Source organism: Trachypithecus francoisi, unplaced genomic scaffold (genome assembly GCF_009764315.1).
Source record: "Trachypithecus francoisi isolate TF-2019V2 unplaced genomic scaffold, Tfra_2.0 Lachesis_group1, whole genome shotgun sequence".
In the NCBI taxonomy this organism is placed as follows: domain Eukaryota; kingdom Metazoa; phylum Chordata; class Mammalia; order Primates; family Cercopithecidae; genus Trachypithecus; species Trachypithecus francoisi.
This window is the reverse complement of record NW_022681454.1, coordinates 76,636,001-76,654,441: the sequence shown is the minus strand read 5'-3', so window position 1 is coordinate 76,654,441 and position 18,441 is coordinate 76,636,001. Positions and strand designations below refer to the sequence as shown.

At 45.1% G+C, this 18,441-nt stretch overlaps 1 protein-coding gene across 1 annotated transcript in view; it reads left to right on the top strand.

Annotated features, from left to right (window-relative positions):
* The first annotated feature begins 910 nt into the window (after window positions 1–910).
* Window positions 911–18,441, top strand: part of THEGL (theg spermatid protein like) — an 81,994-nt gene continuing 64,463 nt past the window's right edge. The window contains exon 1 of the mRNA XM_033214587.1: window positions 911–1,515. Coding sequence (XP_033070478.1) covers window positions 1,023–1,515 — 493 coding nt within the window. The 5' untranslated portion in view covers window positions 911–1,022. The remainder of the gene's footprint in view (window positions 1,516–18,441) is intronic.

Genomic DNA, 18,441 nt, shown 5'->3' with positions numbered 1-18,441 from the left:
ATGATGTTATTATGGTGGGAGTGGGTTGTTATAAAGTGAGTCCAGCCCCTGGTGCCTCTCTGTCTTTCATGTTCATTTGCCCTTCCACCATGTTATGATGCATCAAGAAAGCCTCACCAGATGCCAGAGCCATGCACTTGGATGCCCCAGTCTCCAGAACTATAAGAAATAAGTTCTTTATAAATGACCCAGTCTCAGGTATTCTATTATAGCAACATGAAATGAACTAAGACAGACTTGGAAAAGAATTCATTCTGTGTGATCATTACTAATCTTTCCCAATAAGCAGACTCCTTCAGAAATGAGTCATGTCAAAAAGCTGCCTGTGCCGGGTGTAGTGACTCATGCCTGTAATCCCAGCACTCTGGGAGGCCATGGTTGGTGGATCGCTTGAGCTCAGGAGTTTGAGACCACCCTGGGCAACATAGCAAAACCCTGTCTCTACAAAAAATACAAAAAATTAGCCGGGCGAGGTGGCGGGCGCCTGTAGTCCCAGCTACTCGGGAGTCTGAGGCAGGAGAATGGCGTGAACCTGGGAGGCGGAGCTTACAGTGAGCTGAGATCCGGTCACTGCACTCCAGCCTGGGCGACAGAGCGAGACTCCGTCTCAAAAAAAAAAAAAGAAAGAAAAAAAAGAAACTGACGTGTTCTACCCCAGGGCCTCCCCGAACGACAGCAGGCGAGAATCCTCGCGCCGGACACCGGCAACAGGGTCAGCATCTCGTCTCCTATCTCCACCGACGCGTCTCTGGCTTTTCTCCGCCCCGGGATGCGTCCAGAAGGTCCCGGAGAGCTGTGCGTCCCCTTGGCAACCATACAACGCTCAGGAAGGCGACGGGAGATGGGCTGAGTCCGGCCGGGGCGGGGCTGTGCGGAACTAGGGCGGGGCTGTGTAGGGCTGGGGCGGGGCTCGGGGCGGGGCTGGGAGCGAGCGGCCCTGTAGTATCGCGCAGAGAGCAAACTGCGCCTAGGCAACCAGCCGCGAGGGTGAGCGCCGCGCGCGACAGAAGCTTCTGGCGCGAATGGAGAACCAAGAGTTTCTAGGTTCATCTGCGCCGTCCGAAGTGACCGATGGGCAGGTCTCAACAGAAATATCCACTTGCTCCGAAGTCTTCCAGAAGCCCATTGTGCTCAGGATTCTCGACACTCACAGCGAGCTTGGAGAGTCGGAGGATCCAGAGAAACACGAGAATCCCGAGGAGCCAGAGGAGGTCAGGGAGCAAGACGAGTCCGAGGAATGTGATGAGCCCCACGAGTCCTATGAGCCCCACGCGCCCTATGCGCCCCATGAGCCCCGGGACTCCTATGCACCCTACGAACTCCATGAACACCATGCGGCCCCCAAAGTTCGCAAGGCCGGTGAGCCCCGACAGCTCCGCCAAGCCCGTGAGCCCCGCAAGCCCCGCAAGCCCCGCGAGGCCAAGGAAACCGAATTACTTCCCAGTGCCGCAGTAATGATCTCCCCATCTCTGATCACCAGAGCCCCGCCACGGCCTCAGCTGTCTTTCCTGGGAGGTAGGTGTTCCCCTTCCCTCATCTGGTCTCCTGCTCCTCCCTTCCCCTTATTCCCCACGCGCTGAGCAACCACGCCCCATCTAGAACCGGGGGTCCTAAGGTGGAGGTTTGCATGCAAGAGTTTGCCATATTGAAAGGAACTCGTGTCATTTACCTGTTGCTTCGCAGTCATCAGCCCTTGCATTTCAAGGGACTCAGATGGGAAACTGACACCTGATAATGAGAGAAACTGAATCTCTTCTCTTCCACTGCCACCTAATGAGCTGTTACTTCCTTTTGAAGCCCTTTTTCATTCGCCTCTACAGTTAGTCATTGCATTCCTCTGGGTTGCACTTTGAATGTTACCCTTATTAGAGCATTTAAGATCTTGTATTTCACCATTCATCTTTCTCCTTAACTAAAAAGAGTGATCCCTGAAGGGAGGATATTTTCGTCAGTGTTGAAAACAAAGCATTCGCTGAGCAAGTATTCAAAGAGTATGCATCTACAAAGTGCTCACGATATGCTCAGTCCCCACCACCTTCACAAGGTAACAGAGCAGATGGGACTTGGGTATAAACATCCTTCCTCTGACCCCACCAGCTCATTTATAACCCCTCACTAATGACCCAATCCAAGCAATTATTTGTCCTCATTGGACCGCCAATCTTTTGGGAAACCAATTTTTATCTCATGTTCTCACTGACTCCTCCTTACCCAGCCTGGATTCCATGATCTGCCATTGCAATTACTCCCTTACCTCTTCCAACATCCCATTGGCTCTCTGGTTGTCCACGATACTTCTGACAAAACCCCAACCCTGATTAAACCCAGCCATCGATCTACTCTCTTCTTACACCTCAGCAGTTGACTCTTGCTGTGCAAAATTGCACAGTCATACTGTCTGGTTTATTTCAATTCCATCTCAATTGGTCACTTGGCACTGCCTGGCAAGCTCACTTTATTCCCTTAGTAAGTTAGTTTTCCCAGTCTCTGAAGATGACTAACTGCCTTACTCTCCTCTAAAGTTCACACCTTTGACCCCCCACCCAGCTGAAGACTGCCTCATTCTTTATTGAGAAAATAGAAGTGATCAATCACGAAATCCCTTATTTTCTTACAATGGATCTATTGCTTTACCTGCATCTGTACCCATGAATTCTGCCTTTTCTCATATTTCAGGGAAGAATTGTGCCTTTTTAAAAAATTTTTTTTTATTTTTTATTATTTATTTATTTATTTATTTATTTATTTATTTGAGACGGAGTCTCACTCTGTCGCCCAGGCTGGAGTGCAGTGGCCAGATCTCAGCTCACTGCAAGCTCCGCTCCCCCGGGTTTACGCCATTCTCTTGCCTCAGCCTCCCGAGTAGCTGGGACTACAGGCGCCCGCCACCTCGCCCGGCTAGTTTTTTGTATTTTTTAGTAGAGACGGGGTTTCACCGTATTAGCCAGGATAGTCTCGATCTCCTGACCTCGTGATCCGCCCGTCTCGGCCTCCCAAAGTGCTGGGATTACAGCCTTTTTTTTTTTTTAAATGAAAAGCAAAATCCTTCACTTATGCTTTAGATACCACTCTCATTTCCTGAAGAACTTTCTTCCTGCAGTTATCCTCTCTCTCCTACAGCATCAATTTCTCCCTAATTAATCAGTTCCATGAGCATACTCATACTCTAGAATCTTCCATCTTGAAATAACTCTTGACCCCATGTCATTTTTCAAACTCTCCCCTTCCACCAGCATCACCACCATTTCTCTGTTGTTCTTCATTGCAGAACTTGTCAAAAGAGTTGTCTATACTCACTGACTCAATTTCTTCACCTCCCATTCTCAACACATTTGGTTAGGCTTCTTTTCTCTACTCTCCCAAAACTGCTCTGGTTTACTGCTTTTCTCTCTGCCACCACTACTATCGTCATGCATGGAGATTTCATATCCACCTGGATGATCCATTTGGCTTCTCAGTTCTTTGACCTCCTCACTTGGAAAGATCTTGTCCTTCACCCCATTGTAGGCACCCACTGTCAAAGCCATTGTTAACTGCTGTACCATTTCCAGACTATTTCAAGCACTCTGATCTCTAACCATGTCTTAGCTTTCCAGTTCACTCCTCCATGAACCCCCTATCAAATTTTCAGCTTAAGGCACTTCTAATACATTGATCCTACTAACTTTTCATTATATATCACTATCTTATGTCCTGCCGTCTCTCCTCGCCTTATATTCCATGGACCAACAATGGAATCACTCCCTTGATTCTCTCTCCCTCTGTCATTCTTGCCTTGTTAAATCCAACTCTTGCCTGCACTTGGAATAACAGATAATGGCAAGAGAAAGGCAAATAACTATGCCAACTATGCTAACTGACTTTTAAATCCATGCCCTTGAACTTCAAGTGGGCTCTCAGTGCTGCTTGCCAGTCATGCTGTATTTCCCCAGTCAATTTATTTTCCAACTGTCTCAGAAATGATGGTGAGTGCGTGAGTGCTCTCATTCCTCAACCTTCTGCATCCTTTTCTCCTTGCTCTTAGCTGATGATTTCACTTTTTTTCTTCACTGAGAATAGAGGAAATTCCGAAAGATCTTCATATCTTTCCACTATGAAATCTACCAAAATATCAGCATCTATATGTATGTACTCTGCTTTTTTTCCTGTTAATAATGGATGAACTGTCCTTGCTCCTATTAAAGGCCATTCCATCAATCTATATGTTGGATTTCAATCCCATCTTTCAATCTCATCTAACTTCTTTAAGCTCTTTGCTCCTAAAATTAGCCTCTCTCTCCTGCATCATTATTTTCTTCCTCTACTGGATCATTCCCATCAGCATACAGACATGTGCAATGCACTGGGTGTGGTGGTTCACACCTGTAATCCCAGCACTTTGAGAGGCTGAGGTGGAAGGATCACTTGAGGCTGGAATTCAAAATCAGCCTGAGCAACATAGTGAGACCTCGTTTCTACAAAAAAAAAAAAAAAAAAAAAAGTTATTAACCATGCATGGTGGCACATACCTGTAGTCCCAGTTACTGGGAGACTGAGGCAGGAGTATCACAGATCACCTCAGTCTCAGCAGTTCGAGGATACAGTGAGATATGATCATGCCACTGCACTCCAGCCTGGGCAACAGAACAAGACCCTGTCTCAAGAACAAAAACAAAAACCAACTAACCAAACAACAACAACGACAACAGCAAAATGCACAATAACTCTTATCTTTAAAAAAACCCCAAACCTTCCCTGAATCCCATGTGCCCATCCAGGTATCATGATTTCCTTGCTCTGCTTTAGAGGAAAAATTTTGCAATTGAATTACCTGCAAGTCATTATCTACATGTCCTCTTTCCCCCTTTTTCCCCTTCTCTTGAGAACCACTTACATTTTCATCCCCTGCACTTAGCTGCGGTGGCTTTTGCTGAGGTCACAATGATCTCTGCCTTGTCAAATTCAATGGCTAATTCTTCATCTTCATCTTACTTATCTGACACATTAACCTCCTATTTTCTTAGAAGTCTTCTTTACTTGACTTCTGGGATGCCTCTACCTCTGTGGTCCTACCTCACTGATTGTTCTTTAGTCAGTTTCCTTTGCTGAATCCTCCTCTTCCCAGCCTTTAGGTTGAAGTGACCAATGGCTTAGTCCTCTCAGATTCATTCTTCTAGAACTTTCCTTATTCCTTGGGTGAGGTCATCAGTTCCATGGCCTTAACTATATTCTGGTAACTTCCCAAATTATCTCTAGCCTCAGTTTTTCCCCTAAACTCGAGTTTTATAACCAGTCGTTGATTTATCATCCCTGCTTGAATATCAATTTGGCATGTAAAACATAATGTGGGCTGGGCGTGGTGGCTTAGGCCTGTAATCCCAGCACTTTGGGAGGCTGAGGTGGGTGGATCACCTGAGGTCAGGAGTTCGAGACCAGCCTCGCCAACATGGTGAAACCCCATCTCTACTAAAAATACAAAAACAATAGCCAGGCGTGGTGGCACATGCCTGTAATCCCAGCTACTCGGGAGGCTAAGGCAGGAGAATTGCTTGAACCCAGGAGGTAGAGGTTGCAGTGAGTCGAGATTGCATCATTGCAGTCTAGCCTGGGCAACGAGTGAAACGCCATCTCAAAAACAACAACAAACAACAACCAAAAAAACCATAATGTGCTCACCACTGAAGTCTTCCTGCAACACCCATACGTGCTCTTCCCTTGTTGTTTCCCATTTCAGCAAATGGCACCACCGTTCATTTATCCAGGTGCCCAAAAACCTTGGCATCATTCTTGACGCCTGTTTTTCTCTTACACTCAGACTTTAAACCACTAGCAAATTGTAACTTTGAGCTATATCTTGACTATGACTGTTCCTTAACATTTAAAATGTCATCATCTTTGTAAGCCACTATCATCTCTTGCCTGGTCTAAGGGAGGAGACCACCCCTCATATTGTCTTATGCCCCATTTCTGCCTCCATAGAAAGAAGTAAAAACTAAAAGGCAGAAATGAAATCCACAGGCAGACAGCCCGGCGCCACACCCTGGGCCTGGTAGTTAAAGATCGACCCCTGACCTAATCGGTTATGTTATCTATAGATTACAGACATTGTATGGAAAAGCACTATGAAAATCCCAGTCCTGTTCTGTGCCGTTCTAATTACTGGTGCTTGCAGTCCCCAGTCACGTACCCCGTGCTTGCTCAAGTGATGACGACCCTCTCACGCGGACCCCGTTAGAGTTGTAAGCCCTTAAGAGGGGCAGGAATTGCTCACTCGGAGAGCTTGGCTTTTGAGACATGAGTCTTGCCAATGCTCCTGGCCGAATTAAAGCCGTTCCTTCTTTAACTTGGTGTCTGAGGGGTTTTGTCTGTGGCTAGTCCTGCTACAGGTCCACTGCAGTAGCCTCCAGCTGGGTTCTTGTCTTGCCCCATCCCTGGTTCATTGTACCTACAATGGTCACAGAAGTCCCTTAGAACATAAATTATATGCAATTCTCTTGCTCTCCAGAATGGGTTCTCACCTCAGGTAGTATGTCCTCTGAGACAGGGATCCCCAACCTTTTTGGCACCAGGGATGGGTTTTGTGGAAGGCAATTTTTTCATGGGGTCGGGGTAACTGTTCCACTTCAGATCAATCTATCAGGCGTTAGTTAGATTCTCATAAGGACCACGTAAGCTAGATCCCTTACATGCGCATGCGCAGTTCACGATAGGGTTTGTATTTCTATGAGAATGTAATGCCACCACTGATCTGACAGGAGGCGGAGTTCAGGCTGTAACACCTGCTCGCCTGCCACTCACCTCCTGCTGTGCAGCCTGGCTCCTAACAGGCCACAGACCAAACCAGTCCACAGCCCAGAGGTTGGAAACCCCTGCTCTAAAGTCCTTAGCAGGCCTACAAGGCCCCACTTGATCTGAGCCTGTCACTAACCTCACCTTGAACTTGACCTGATATGTCCATGACATCATGTTCTACTACTCCCCTGTCGGTTTTTGCTCTGCAGGCACATGGGCATCCTTGCTCTGAGCTCAGGATCATTTCACTTGCTTTTTCCTCTGCCAGGGCACTCTTCTTTCAAATACTTGTCATCTCCTTTTCATGGGGTACCAAAAAGAGCATTATTTGGCCTGCTCGTTTTCTTTGAGACACTTATCTGACTGTATGATATATCTATTTGTTCTATTTCTTTACTTGTTTACATTAAGCTCTTATGGAGGCAGGACCTTTGTCTTTCATCCTCAGTGCCTCAAGATTGCCTGGAACAAATCAGGAATTAATTGTTGTTGAATGAAAGATCTTTTCATTTGACCTCGGTGTTACCAAATCCAGTGGTTTCTTCTCTATCCTTAGCATTGTCAGAGAGATTCAGAGAGTTAATACCCATAAAGGTCTTAGAACAGATGTAGCACATTGTAAGTGCTCAGTAGATGTTAGCTAGTAGTAGTAGTAGTAGTGTTGTAGTGTTATTATTATTATTGTTACTATTTTGAGATGGACTCTTGCTGTGTTGCCCAGGCTGGAGTGCAGTGGTGCAATCTTGGCTCACTGCAACGTCCACCTCCTGGGTTCAAGCGATTTTCCTGTCTCAGCCTCCAGTGTAGCTGGGATTACAGGTGTGCGCCACCATGCCTGGCTGATTTTTGTATTTTTAGTAGAGACGGGTTTCACCATGTTGGCCAGGCTGGTCTTGAACTCCTTACCTTAGGTGATCCGCTCACCTCAGCCTCACAAAGTGTTGGGATTACAGGCATGAGCCACCACGCCCGGCCAATGTGTTAGTATTATTATCTCATTAAACCTCTTGGCAGCATCTAACACAACTGGCTACTCCCTTCTTGTGGCCTCTGTGACACCATAGTCTCCTAGTTTAGCATCCACCTGACTGGTTGCTCCTTCTCAGGCTCCTTTGCTAAACCCTCTCTGAATTCTTGAATTCTAACAGGCTCTATCCTGACCCCTTTAAAAAATATTTATACTTTTACCCCTAGGTGGTCATAACCACACGCAAGAGTTTAGCATTTCTATGCTGCTGCCTTCTAAATTTTTGTATTCTCTCTTCTCCGAGTCTGACACTTATATATTCAACTGCCTCCTGGACATCTCCATTTGAATATATCATATGCTTCTCAAATTGACTATACTTTCAAACGAAGGTCTTGATTTCCCTTCCAGCCTTGTTCTTCCTTCAGTTTCCCCCATCTGAGAAAATATCGTGAAGTTGCTCAAGCTAAAGAAAATCTACTCTTCTTCGATTCTTCTTGCCTCACCTTCAAGTACAATGCACCCAGTGAAAGTTCTGTGTTTTATCTCAAGAATATTTCCTGAATTTATTCATTTCTCCTGCTAACACACTCACTCCAGTTGTCTAGTTGTGGTCACTTCTTACCTGGATTTCTTTTTTTTTGAGACAGAGTCTTGCTCTGTCGCCGAGGCTGGAGTGCAGTGGTGCAATCTCGGCTCACTGCAAGCTGCGCCTCCCGGGTTCTTGCCATTCTCCTGCCTCAGCCTCCCCAGCAGCTGGGACTACAGGCACACACCGCCGCAACTGGCTAATTTTTTGTATTTTTAGTAGAGATGGGGTTTTACCATGTTAGCCAGGATGGTCTCGATCTCCAGGCAGGCAGATCACCTGAGGTTGCAGTTCAAGACCAGCCTAGCCAACATAGTGAAACCTCAGCTCTGCTAAAAATACAAAAATGAGCCATGCATGGTGGCACAGGCCTGTAATCCCAGCTACTCTGGAGGCTGAGGCAGGAGAATCGCTTGAACCCGGGAGGTGGAGGTTGCAGTGAGCCAAGATCATGCCACTGCACTCCAGCCTGAGCAACAGAGTGAGACTCTATCTGAAAAAAACAAAACATAAGAAAAGACTAAAGCCTTCTACCTTCTCAATTTGTCTTCTAGATTTTCCTTGTCAATTCCAATAAGTCTTCACGTTAATTCCTTTAGTAAAGCTCAACAAACACTAAGTATTTTATATAATATTTACAAAAAGTAGTGTAAACATTGGGCGACAATTAGCACATCCCTGTGCCTCTACTCACTCAATAAGATTTTTTTTCACCCAACATTTATTGAGTGACTACTAAGTCACTCTTCTGTGTCCTATGGAGTGCAAAGATGAGTAAGACATGGCATTTTGGTTGTGTGCCAAATTTTAAAAATTTATAGAATCGGTTCTATTATTCTGTCACCTAACAATAGTATCATCTAATCATCACTGCTATTGCTGAACTTTATTGAGCACATGCTATGTTCGTGGTGTAGGTACTGAGCTGTAGATGAATAAGACATGGATTCCTTCCTTGAAGAACTATTTATGTGGTTGGGAGGCTGAACACATCCACAACAATAACACATCCATAGCATACACAGTAAAATGTACTGGAGTATCCTACAGGACAAGCACTTCATTTTTCTGAATTAAGTGGCAGCAATAACCTCTTTTTATTTTTTACTTATTTATTTTTTTGAGATGGAGTTTTGATCTTGTTGCTCAAGCTGGAGTGCAATGGCGCAATCTCAGCGCACTGCAACCTCTGCCTCCCAGGTTCAAGCGATTCTCCTGCCTCAGCCTCCCGAGTAGCTGGGATTACAGGCCTGTACCACCACACCTGGCAAATTTTTATATTTTTAGTAGAGACGGAGTTTCACCATGTTGGCCAGGCTGGTCTCAAACTCCTGACCTCAAGTGATCTGCCTGCCTCAGCCTCCCAAAGTGCTGATGTTACAGGTATGAGCCACCGTGCCTGCCTTAAAGTAGTGTTTTCTAAAGCAGAGTCTGAATACATTTTAGAGAGAGTCTCGTGACCATGCTACTTCAGGAAGGCCCTGACTTATCTCCCTAAAGTAGGCACCCCCTCCTTCTGCCTTACCAGCCACATCACACTGATTTATTTCCTTCTCAGCGCTTACCACTATCTGAAGTTAGTTACTTGCTTGTTGTCTGTCTTTCCACCTGAAAGGTAAGCTGCGTGACCTTGGACAGGGATTTAAGTTTCTTTATCCTTCTCTATTCCAAAGCTTAAAATGAATGGGTAAACTCAGCATAAAAGTCATTCATGGCCGGACGCGGTGGCTCACGCCTGTAATCCCAGCACTTTGGGAGGCTGAGGCAGGCAGATCACGAGGTCAGGAGATTGAGACCATCCTGGCGAACACGGTGAAACCCCGTCTCTACTAAAAATACAAAAAAATTAGCCGGGCGTGGTGGTGAGTGCCTGTAGTCCCAGCTACTCGGGAGGCTGAGGCAGAATGGCATGAACCTGGGAGGCGGAGCTTGCAGTGAACCGAGATCACACCACTGCACTCCAGCCTGGGCGACAGAGCGAGACTCCGTCTCAAAAAAAAGAGAAGTCATTCATATGGCCATTCCTGAACACTTTCTAGATTCACTCAAGAGTTACTGAGCTCATATTAATAGTAGCTTATGTTCATTGAGTGTTTTAAATATTTAATGTAATCTCATTTTATCCTTAAGACAACCCTTTGAAGTAAGTACTAAATGCGTCTGCATTTTACAGATGAGGAATGTGAGACTTGGTATTTTGTCTCCATGCATATAATGGAGGACCGGCATTCACAGCCATATCATGGGCCAGGCATGGTGGCTCACGCCTGTAATCCCAGCACTTTGGGAGGCTGAGGCAGTTGGGTCACCTGAGGTCAGGAGCTCAAGACCAGCCAGGGCAACCCATGCCAAAACCCCGCCTCTGCTAAAAATACAAAAATTAGCTGAGCGTGGTGGCGTGCGCCTGTAATCCCAGCTACTGGGGAGGCTGAGGCACGAGAATCGCTTGAACCCGGTGGGCAGAGGTTTCAGTGAGCTGAGATGGCACCACTACACTCCAGCCTGGGCGACAGCGAGACTCTTTCTCAAAAAAAAAAAACGAAACAAAACCAAAAAAAACATATAATACCTCCTGATCAGTGGTGAATGAAAAAGAAAGAGAGAGAGAGCAAGAGAGAAAGAAAGAAAGAGAAAGCGAGAAAGAGAGAAAGAAAGAGAAAGAAGGAAGGAGGGAAGGGGGAGGGAGGGAGGGAAAGGGAAAGAGAAACAAAGAAAAGACAGACAGACAAAAGCCATATTGGTTCATCCAAAGACTGTGAACTAGTGATAAGATAGGTCAGGCCCCTTAAATGGAAGAAAAGAAGCACTTCTGCTATTTTCTCTGGAAGAGCGGGCTGGGAAACATTTTGGGGACAGAGAGTGATACTGGAATTGTACTCCAGGAAAATCAGCCAATGAGGATGGATTGGATGTGTCAACTCCTCCCTACTGCCCCCAAAGAAATGTCAATGTTTGAACACTGCTGTACCCTGTACCCAGGAGTCATGGCTCCAGTTGCACCCTGGGGATTTCAATGTATGTTGCATTTCAACGTATGTTTCAAATGTATGTTGCAGCATACATTTAGTAGAAGAGGAAACTTGATTCTGTTGTGAAGAACACTGGACTAGGAGTTAGGAAACTTGGGATTTACTTTTGGTTATATCATAGCTGTGTGTCTGTTTCCTTTCTAGTGAAATGAGGTGGCAGGACTGGCCAATCACTATGAACAAATGTTGAGAGTCTATATTTTAATACAACTGCTTAATCTGATGTAACAAGATGTTGCCAAAGTGCAATTACTATATATTCTTGAATATAAAGACATTTAAATGCTTTTGCCATTTGAATATGTAAACTTTAAAAATAGAACTAAAATAGACAAATGTTTATAATTGTATTACAAAAATTTAAATTAAAAAATAAAAGTAACATATTAACATAAATGGTATAATTTAGAAATATTTATCCCTAATGTCATATTTCATGGAAAACAGTTTTATTAATTTTTTCACATGCATATTTGACATCACTAGAGTCATTTTTTGAGTAATTTAACACACTTTTGAGGGCACATTATTTTTATTTCTAAGTTATTTGAGATAGAAAACATAAAAATTTTTTTATTATGGAAATTTCTTAACATACACAAAATAGAGAATATTATAATAAACCCCTATGTACCCATTACGTAGTTTCAATAATTAACACTGTTTTTGAATCTTGTTTAATCTAGGCACCCCCCAACCCTAAATGTTGGGCATCCTATAGGATAAATTTGTTTTAAAGAAACTGCCAGATACCATGTCATTTTACCCATAAATACCTCAGTATGCATCTCTAATTGCTAAGGATTTTTAAAAAGCCACATAATTATCATGTCATAATTACACCAAACAAAATTTACAATTATTCTTTCTTTTTCTATAGAGATGGAGTCTTCCTAGGTTGCCCAGGCTGGTCTTGAACTCCTGATCTCAAACGATCCTCCCACCTCAGCCTCCCAAAGCGCTAAGATTACAGGCATGAGGCATCATGCCCTGCCACAATTATTCTTTAATGCCCACTAAATACGTGTTTCCTTAATAGTCTCAAAAATGTATTTTTACAGTTGATTTGTTCAAATTAGGACTTAAACAAGAGCCTCACATTGCATTTGGCAGTTTTGTCTTGAAGGAAACCAAAATACTAATGAATGTTAAGTAGAAGACAATGAAAACAGAGAGGAATGCTCTGCCTCATGCTCCATTTGCCTGGCGGCGGGGACGTCAACCCTTCCTTACTACAGAAGGCACCAGCAGGCAACAGAGAAATCTGGAAACAGATTTTACTATCTTGCCACATTTTCCCGACTTTAAAAAGACCAAAACTGCTTTCTCCTTTCTCTGGTCACTGTATAGCATGTATGGCTCTTTGTTAAAATATGATTTAAGCAAAGCCCCTAAGCCACTGCCTTGAGAGAGAAATACTTTTGAACTGAGACCTCTCCCGCCCGATGGGTACAGCTCATGTTCATAAACTTCTGCTTGTTTTTCTTTTGTAAATTAAACTTTTTGTTTTTTTTTTTTGGAGAGTGTCTCAACTAAGATCTCAAAAAGGGGAAGAAAATAACTTAGGTTTTCTCCCCTACAGTCTCTATGTCTCTGTTATTCTTCATCAATAGACCTTGTCCTCTCTCCCTTTTTGAAACACCATCTATTTGTCAGGAAAATTCGGTAAAATAGCCCATATTCTGAATTTGATGCATTCTTTGTGATGTTTTTAACTCGTTTCTCTAGCTCCCCTACTTCTTGCGAATCACAGTTACAGAGTATGAAGCTCTCCTCAACTCAGAATAAATTATTTTTGGCAAGGCTCTTTGATAGGTGGTTCTGAACATGCTCTTCCTCTAACATCACACTTTGAGTAAGGTGCATGCTTCTGGCTCTCCCACTTGTAGGGAATGTAAGATTGATGAGTGAGTTCAGATGAGGTCAGCCCTGATCCCTCAACGTTAGTTCCCATACACCTTTCACCTAATGGTTTTAACAACCAGTTTTGTTCATTGCCTAGATACCATTATTTTATTAGATTCCATTATTTTATTAGGAGTAAGACAGGGTCCCTTTGAACCTGTGTTTGATGCTGTCGCTGGAAATTATCACAGGCCATCAGAACTCATTCATGTCATGTAAAAGTAGGAACTATAAAAAAAAAAATCATCCTGTAGGTGTCCTTTTACCTTTACAATATAATCACTATGTGGTTTATTATGTGTGGTTTATTGTGTTTTGTGTTTATGTTTTGCTTTTTTTTTTTTTTTGAGATGGAGTCTCACACTGTCGCCCAGGCTGGAGTGCAGTGGTGCCATCTCAGCTAACTGCAAGCTCCGCCTACCCAGTTCACACCATTCTCCTGCCTCAGCCTCCCAAGTAGCTGGGGACTACAGGCGCCCGCCACCATGCCTGGCTAATTTTTTGTATTTTTAGTAGAGACGGGGTTTCACTGTGTTAGCGAGTATGGTCTCAATCTGCTGACCTCATGATCCACCTGCCTTGGCCTCCCAAAGTGCTGGATTACAGGCGTGAGCCACCACGCCCAGCCATGTTTTGCTTTTTAAAATAAGGTTTAGGGCTGGGCATGGTGGTTCACACCTGTAATCCCAGCACTTTGAGAGGCAGAGGCCGGTGGTCACTTGGGGCCAGGAGTTCGAGACAAGCCTGGCCAACATGGTGAAACTCCTTCTATACTAAAAATACAAAGATTAGCCAGGTGTGGTGGTGTGCACCTGTAGTCCTAGCTACTTGAGAAGCTGAGGCATGAGAACCACTTGAACCTGGGAGACAGAGGTTGCAGTGAGCCAATCGCACCACTGCACTCCAGCCTGGGTCACAGTGAGATTCTGTCCAAAAAAAATAAATAAAATAATGTTTAAAGCTTTAGAGCAATACCCAGCATTTAGGATTATGAGATTATATGTGGGGAAAAGAAAGAGAGATCAGACTGTTACTGTGTCTATATAGAAAGAAGTAGACATAAGAGACTCCATTTTGTTCCGTTTTTGAGATGCTGTTAATCTGTGACCCTACCCCCAACCTTGTCCTTGCAGGAGACATGTGCTGTGGTGACTCAAGGTTTAACGGATTTGGAGCTGTGCAGGATGTGCTTTGTTAAATAAGTGCCTGAAGGCAGTATGCTTGTTAAAAGTCATCACCATTCTCTTAATCTCAAGTACTGAGGGACACATACACCGTGGAAAGTCGCCAGGACCTCTGCCTAGGGAAGCTAGGTATTGTCCAAGGTTTCTCCCCATGTGATAGTCTGAAATATGACCTTGTGGGGAGGGAAAGACCTGATCGTCCCCCAGCCTGACACCCGTGAAGGGTGAAGGGTTTGTGCTGAGGAGGATTAGTAAAAGAGGAAAGAAGGCCTCTTGGCAGTTGAGATAGAAAAAGGCATCTGTCTCCTGCCCGTCCCTGGACAATGGAACGCCTCTGTGTAAAACCCGATTGTATGTTCTATGCTGCTCTTTATGCACTAAAAAGGTTTATGGAAATGTTTGCATATGCATATCAAGGCACAGCACTTTTCCTTAAACTTATTCATGTTACAGAGATCTTTATTCATATGTCTTTCTGCTGACCTTCTCCCTACTATGATCCTATTGTCCTGCCACTTCCCCTTTTCTGAGATGGTAAAGATAATGATCAATAAATACTGAGGGAACTCAGAGACCGGTGCAGGTGCGGGTCCTCTGTATGCGCCGGTCCCCTGGGCCCACTTTTTCTTTCTCTATACTTTATCTCTGTGTCTCATTTCTTTTCTCAAGTTTCTCGTTCCACCTAACGAGAAACGCCCCGTGGGTATGGAGGGTAGGCCACCCCTTCAATTATATTCCCAAGAATAATTACTAAACCTGTTTTGAATTTTTTTTTTTTTTTTTTTTTTGAGATGGAGTCTGGCTCTGTTGCCTGGGCTGGAGTGCAGTGGCCGGATCTCAGCTCACTGTAAGCTCAGCCTCCCGGGTTTTACGCCATTCTCCTGCCTAAGCCTCCCGAGTAGCTGGGACTACAGGCGCCCACCACCTCGCCCGGCTAGTTTTTTGTATTTTTTAGTAGAGACGAGGTTTCACCGTGTTAGCCAGGATGGTCATCTGTTTTGAATTTCTTATTCCTTTCCCCCGCTTAACCTACTAATTTTGGTAGGGAGAACTCTGTATTTTTCCCATTCTAGCATATATTGTGTGTGTGTATGTGCACGTGTGTGTGTGAGAGAGAGAGAGAGGCATGGAGTCTCGCTCTGTCACCCAGGCTGGAGTGCTATGGCCCTACCTAGGCTCACTTCAACCTCTGCTTCCTGGGCTTAAGTGATTCTCGTGCCTCAGCCTCCAGAGTAGCTGGGATTACAGGTGCCTGGCACCACACCTGGCTAATATTTGTATTTTTTGTAGAGATGGGGTTTCACCATGTTGGCCAGGCTGGTCTCGAATTCCTGAGCTCAAGTGATCCGCCCGCCTTGGCCTCCCAAAGTGCTGGGATTACAGGTGTGAGCCACCGTTCCCGGGCCCAATACGTTTTCCTTGCCCAGTTCTTTGTTGAGGAAAAAAAAGCAATTGAGAAAGTACCTCTTAAGATGGGTTCTTTTAAGAGCTTGCATATAAGGTAGACTTTACTGAAGAATAAATTTTTGGGGAAAATCATGCCTTATATTCAGTCATTTATAATACTTAACTGGAAACTTTCTTTTTTTTTTTTTTTTTGTTTTGTTTTTTGAGATGAGTCTTGCTCTGTCGCCCAGGCTGGAGTGCAGTGGCACCATCTCGGCTCACTGCAGGCACCACTCCCGAGTTCATGCCATTCTCCTGCCTCAGCCTCCCGAGTAGCTGGGACTACAGGCGCCCGCCACCACGCCCAGCTAATTTTTTGTATTTTTCGTAGAGACGGGGTTTCACCGTGTTAACCAGGATGGTCTCGATCGCCTGACCTCGTGATCCGCCCGCCTCGGCCTCCCAAAGTGCTGGGATTACAGGCGTCAGCCACCGAGCCCCGCTACTTTCTTACTTTTTTAACTTGGTTTCATGCAACACAAATCAGGAGTAAACTTCGAAGGAGAAAAAAACGTAAAAAAAATCGGGTTCTATTTGGCTTTCCACTGTCGTCTTGTAATTTATGTTGCTCCCTGTATAACACCAGTTAAGACATCATCGGAAAGATTTTTTTTAAAGATTTCAACATGTGTGGCAGTTCCAGTTGCTGGGCGCCGCTAGGCCGAGCCCCGCTGCCCTCCAGCCGCTGCCAACCTGCGCCCCCTGGTGACCTGGACGCCGGTGGCACGTGCTGTGGCTCCGCAGTCTGGTGCGCCACCTGGCCCGAGGGCGGGAGGGAGACTGTGGAGCAGTTCCAGCCCAGCTTGTGGATCTGCACAACTACCCCATCCCCTACAACACTGACCAGAAGGCTCAGCAAGGACAGCATCTCAACAGGAAAGGCCATCGCAGGCCTAGCTTCTGTGTCCCCGAGACGACTGTCTGCAAGGTGGTGGCCAGCACGCCTGGGTCCATCAAGCCCGACCTGTGCCACTGAGGACTGCACTGTCCACGCAGACCCGCCTGGCGCAGCCGTGTCAGTGTAAATCCTACAGTCTGCGGCCAGGCTACAAATGTCTGTTGACATTTGTATGTGATTGACTAATCTATGAGAAAGAAAGCAAATACAAGAAAGCCCCTCCGCCACCCTCCTCCTGAAAGATTCCAATGTTGGGAACAGCTGGTGTCTTTCTTACCTTGGTAGAATGCTCAGATACAACTATTCTAGACTTTATTATATATGCTTCCCTTATTTTTCTTTCCCTTCTCCTGACACTATTTTTCTCTTTCTTTGAGTTTTTCTTCTAAAAACAGACATATCCTATTGTAGTCTGTTTATGTAAGCAACCTCGAATCCTTCTAGAAATGGAGGGTAGAAACACATAAACCAATGAAAATACATGTGAGTACATGTTTACAAAGTAGGTTTAACGTTTTAATAATTTTCGTGGCTAGGCGTGGTGACTCATGCCTAGCACTTTGGGAGGCCAAGGTAGCAGGATTGCTGGAGCCCAGGAGTTCAAGACCAGCCTGGGCACCATAGTGAGACCCTGTCTACAAAAAATAAAATTAGCCTGGCGTGGTGGCACATACCCGTAGTCCCAGCTACTTGGGAGACTGAGGCATGAGAATCGCTTGAACTGGGGAGGTGGAGGTTGCAGTGAGTGATGATTGCGCTACTGCACTCCAGCCTGGGTGACAGAGAGACCCTGTCTCAAAAAAAAAAAAAAAAAAGCAATTGGAACCCTTAATAGTAAACACTTCCTTAACAATTACTTAAACATTTTTGTTTATGTTTGTTTGAGATAGAGTTTTGCTCTTGTTGCCCAGGTTGGAGTGCAATGGCACGATCTCGGCTCACTGCAACTTCCTTCTCTTGGGTTCAAGCGATTCTCCTCCGTCAGCCTCTTGAGTCGCTGGGATTACAGGCGCCCGCCACTACGCCCAGCTAATTTTTGTTATTTTTAGTAGAGATGGGGTTTCGCCATGTTGGCCAGGCTGGTCTTGAACTCCTGATCTCAGGTGATCCACCCACCTCAGCCTCCCAAAGTGTTGGGATTACAGGTGTAAGCCACCACATCCAGCCACATTTTTTTAATTCACAGAAATGTAAGCAGAATCTTAATTCCTAAATTCTTAGAATTAATAATGTAAAGGTAAACTGAGGCTGGAGCCAAACCGGGAACAAAGACACAAGGCAAATGGCAGTGAGAATAGCCTTTATTAGGATTCGCAGGCGAGGTTCCTCGGTCCAAAGGTGCGGGCCGAGGAAGTCGCGCTGAGGGAGGAGGGTAGGGGCTTTTTTATAGCCCGAGAGGTAGGGAAGCTAGTTGTACAAACAGGGCCTGGGGGGTCTTGAAACTACTAGGGCAGGAGTCGAGTAAGGGTCATGAGGAAGGGGTCTTTGGAAATTGTTAACCGAAACTGCTGTTTACGAACTTGTGTGTGGTTGCCCCCGGAACCTCTGATATATGCAAGTCTGTGGGTGTGTTCAAAGAGGAAGGGAAGTCTCGAACAAAGGGCCTGCTACGCTGGTGGCGCTGCTATGTCGGGTCTAGATCCTTGCCTAAC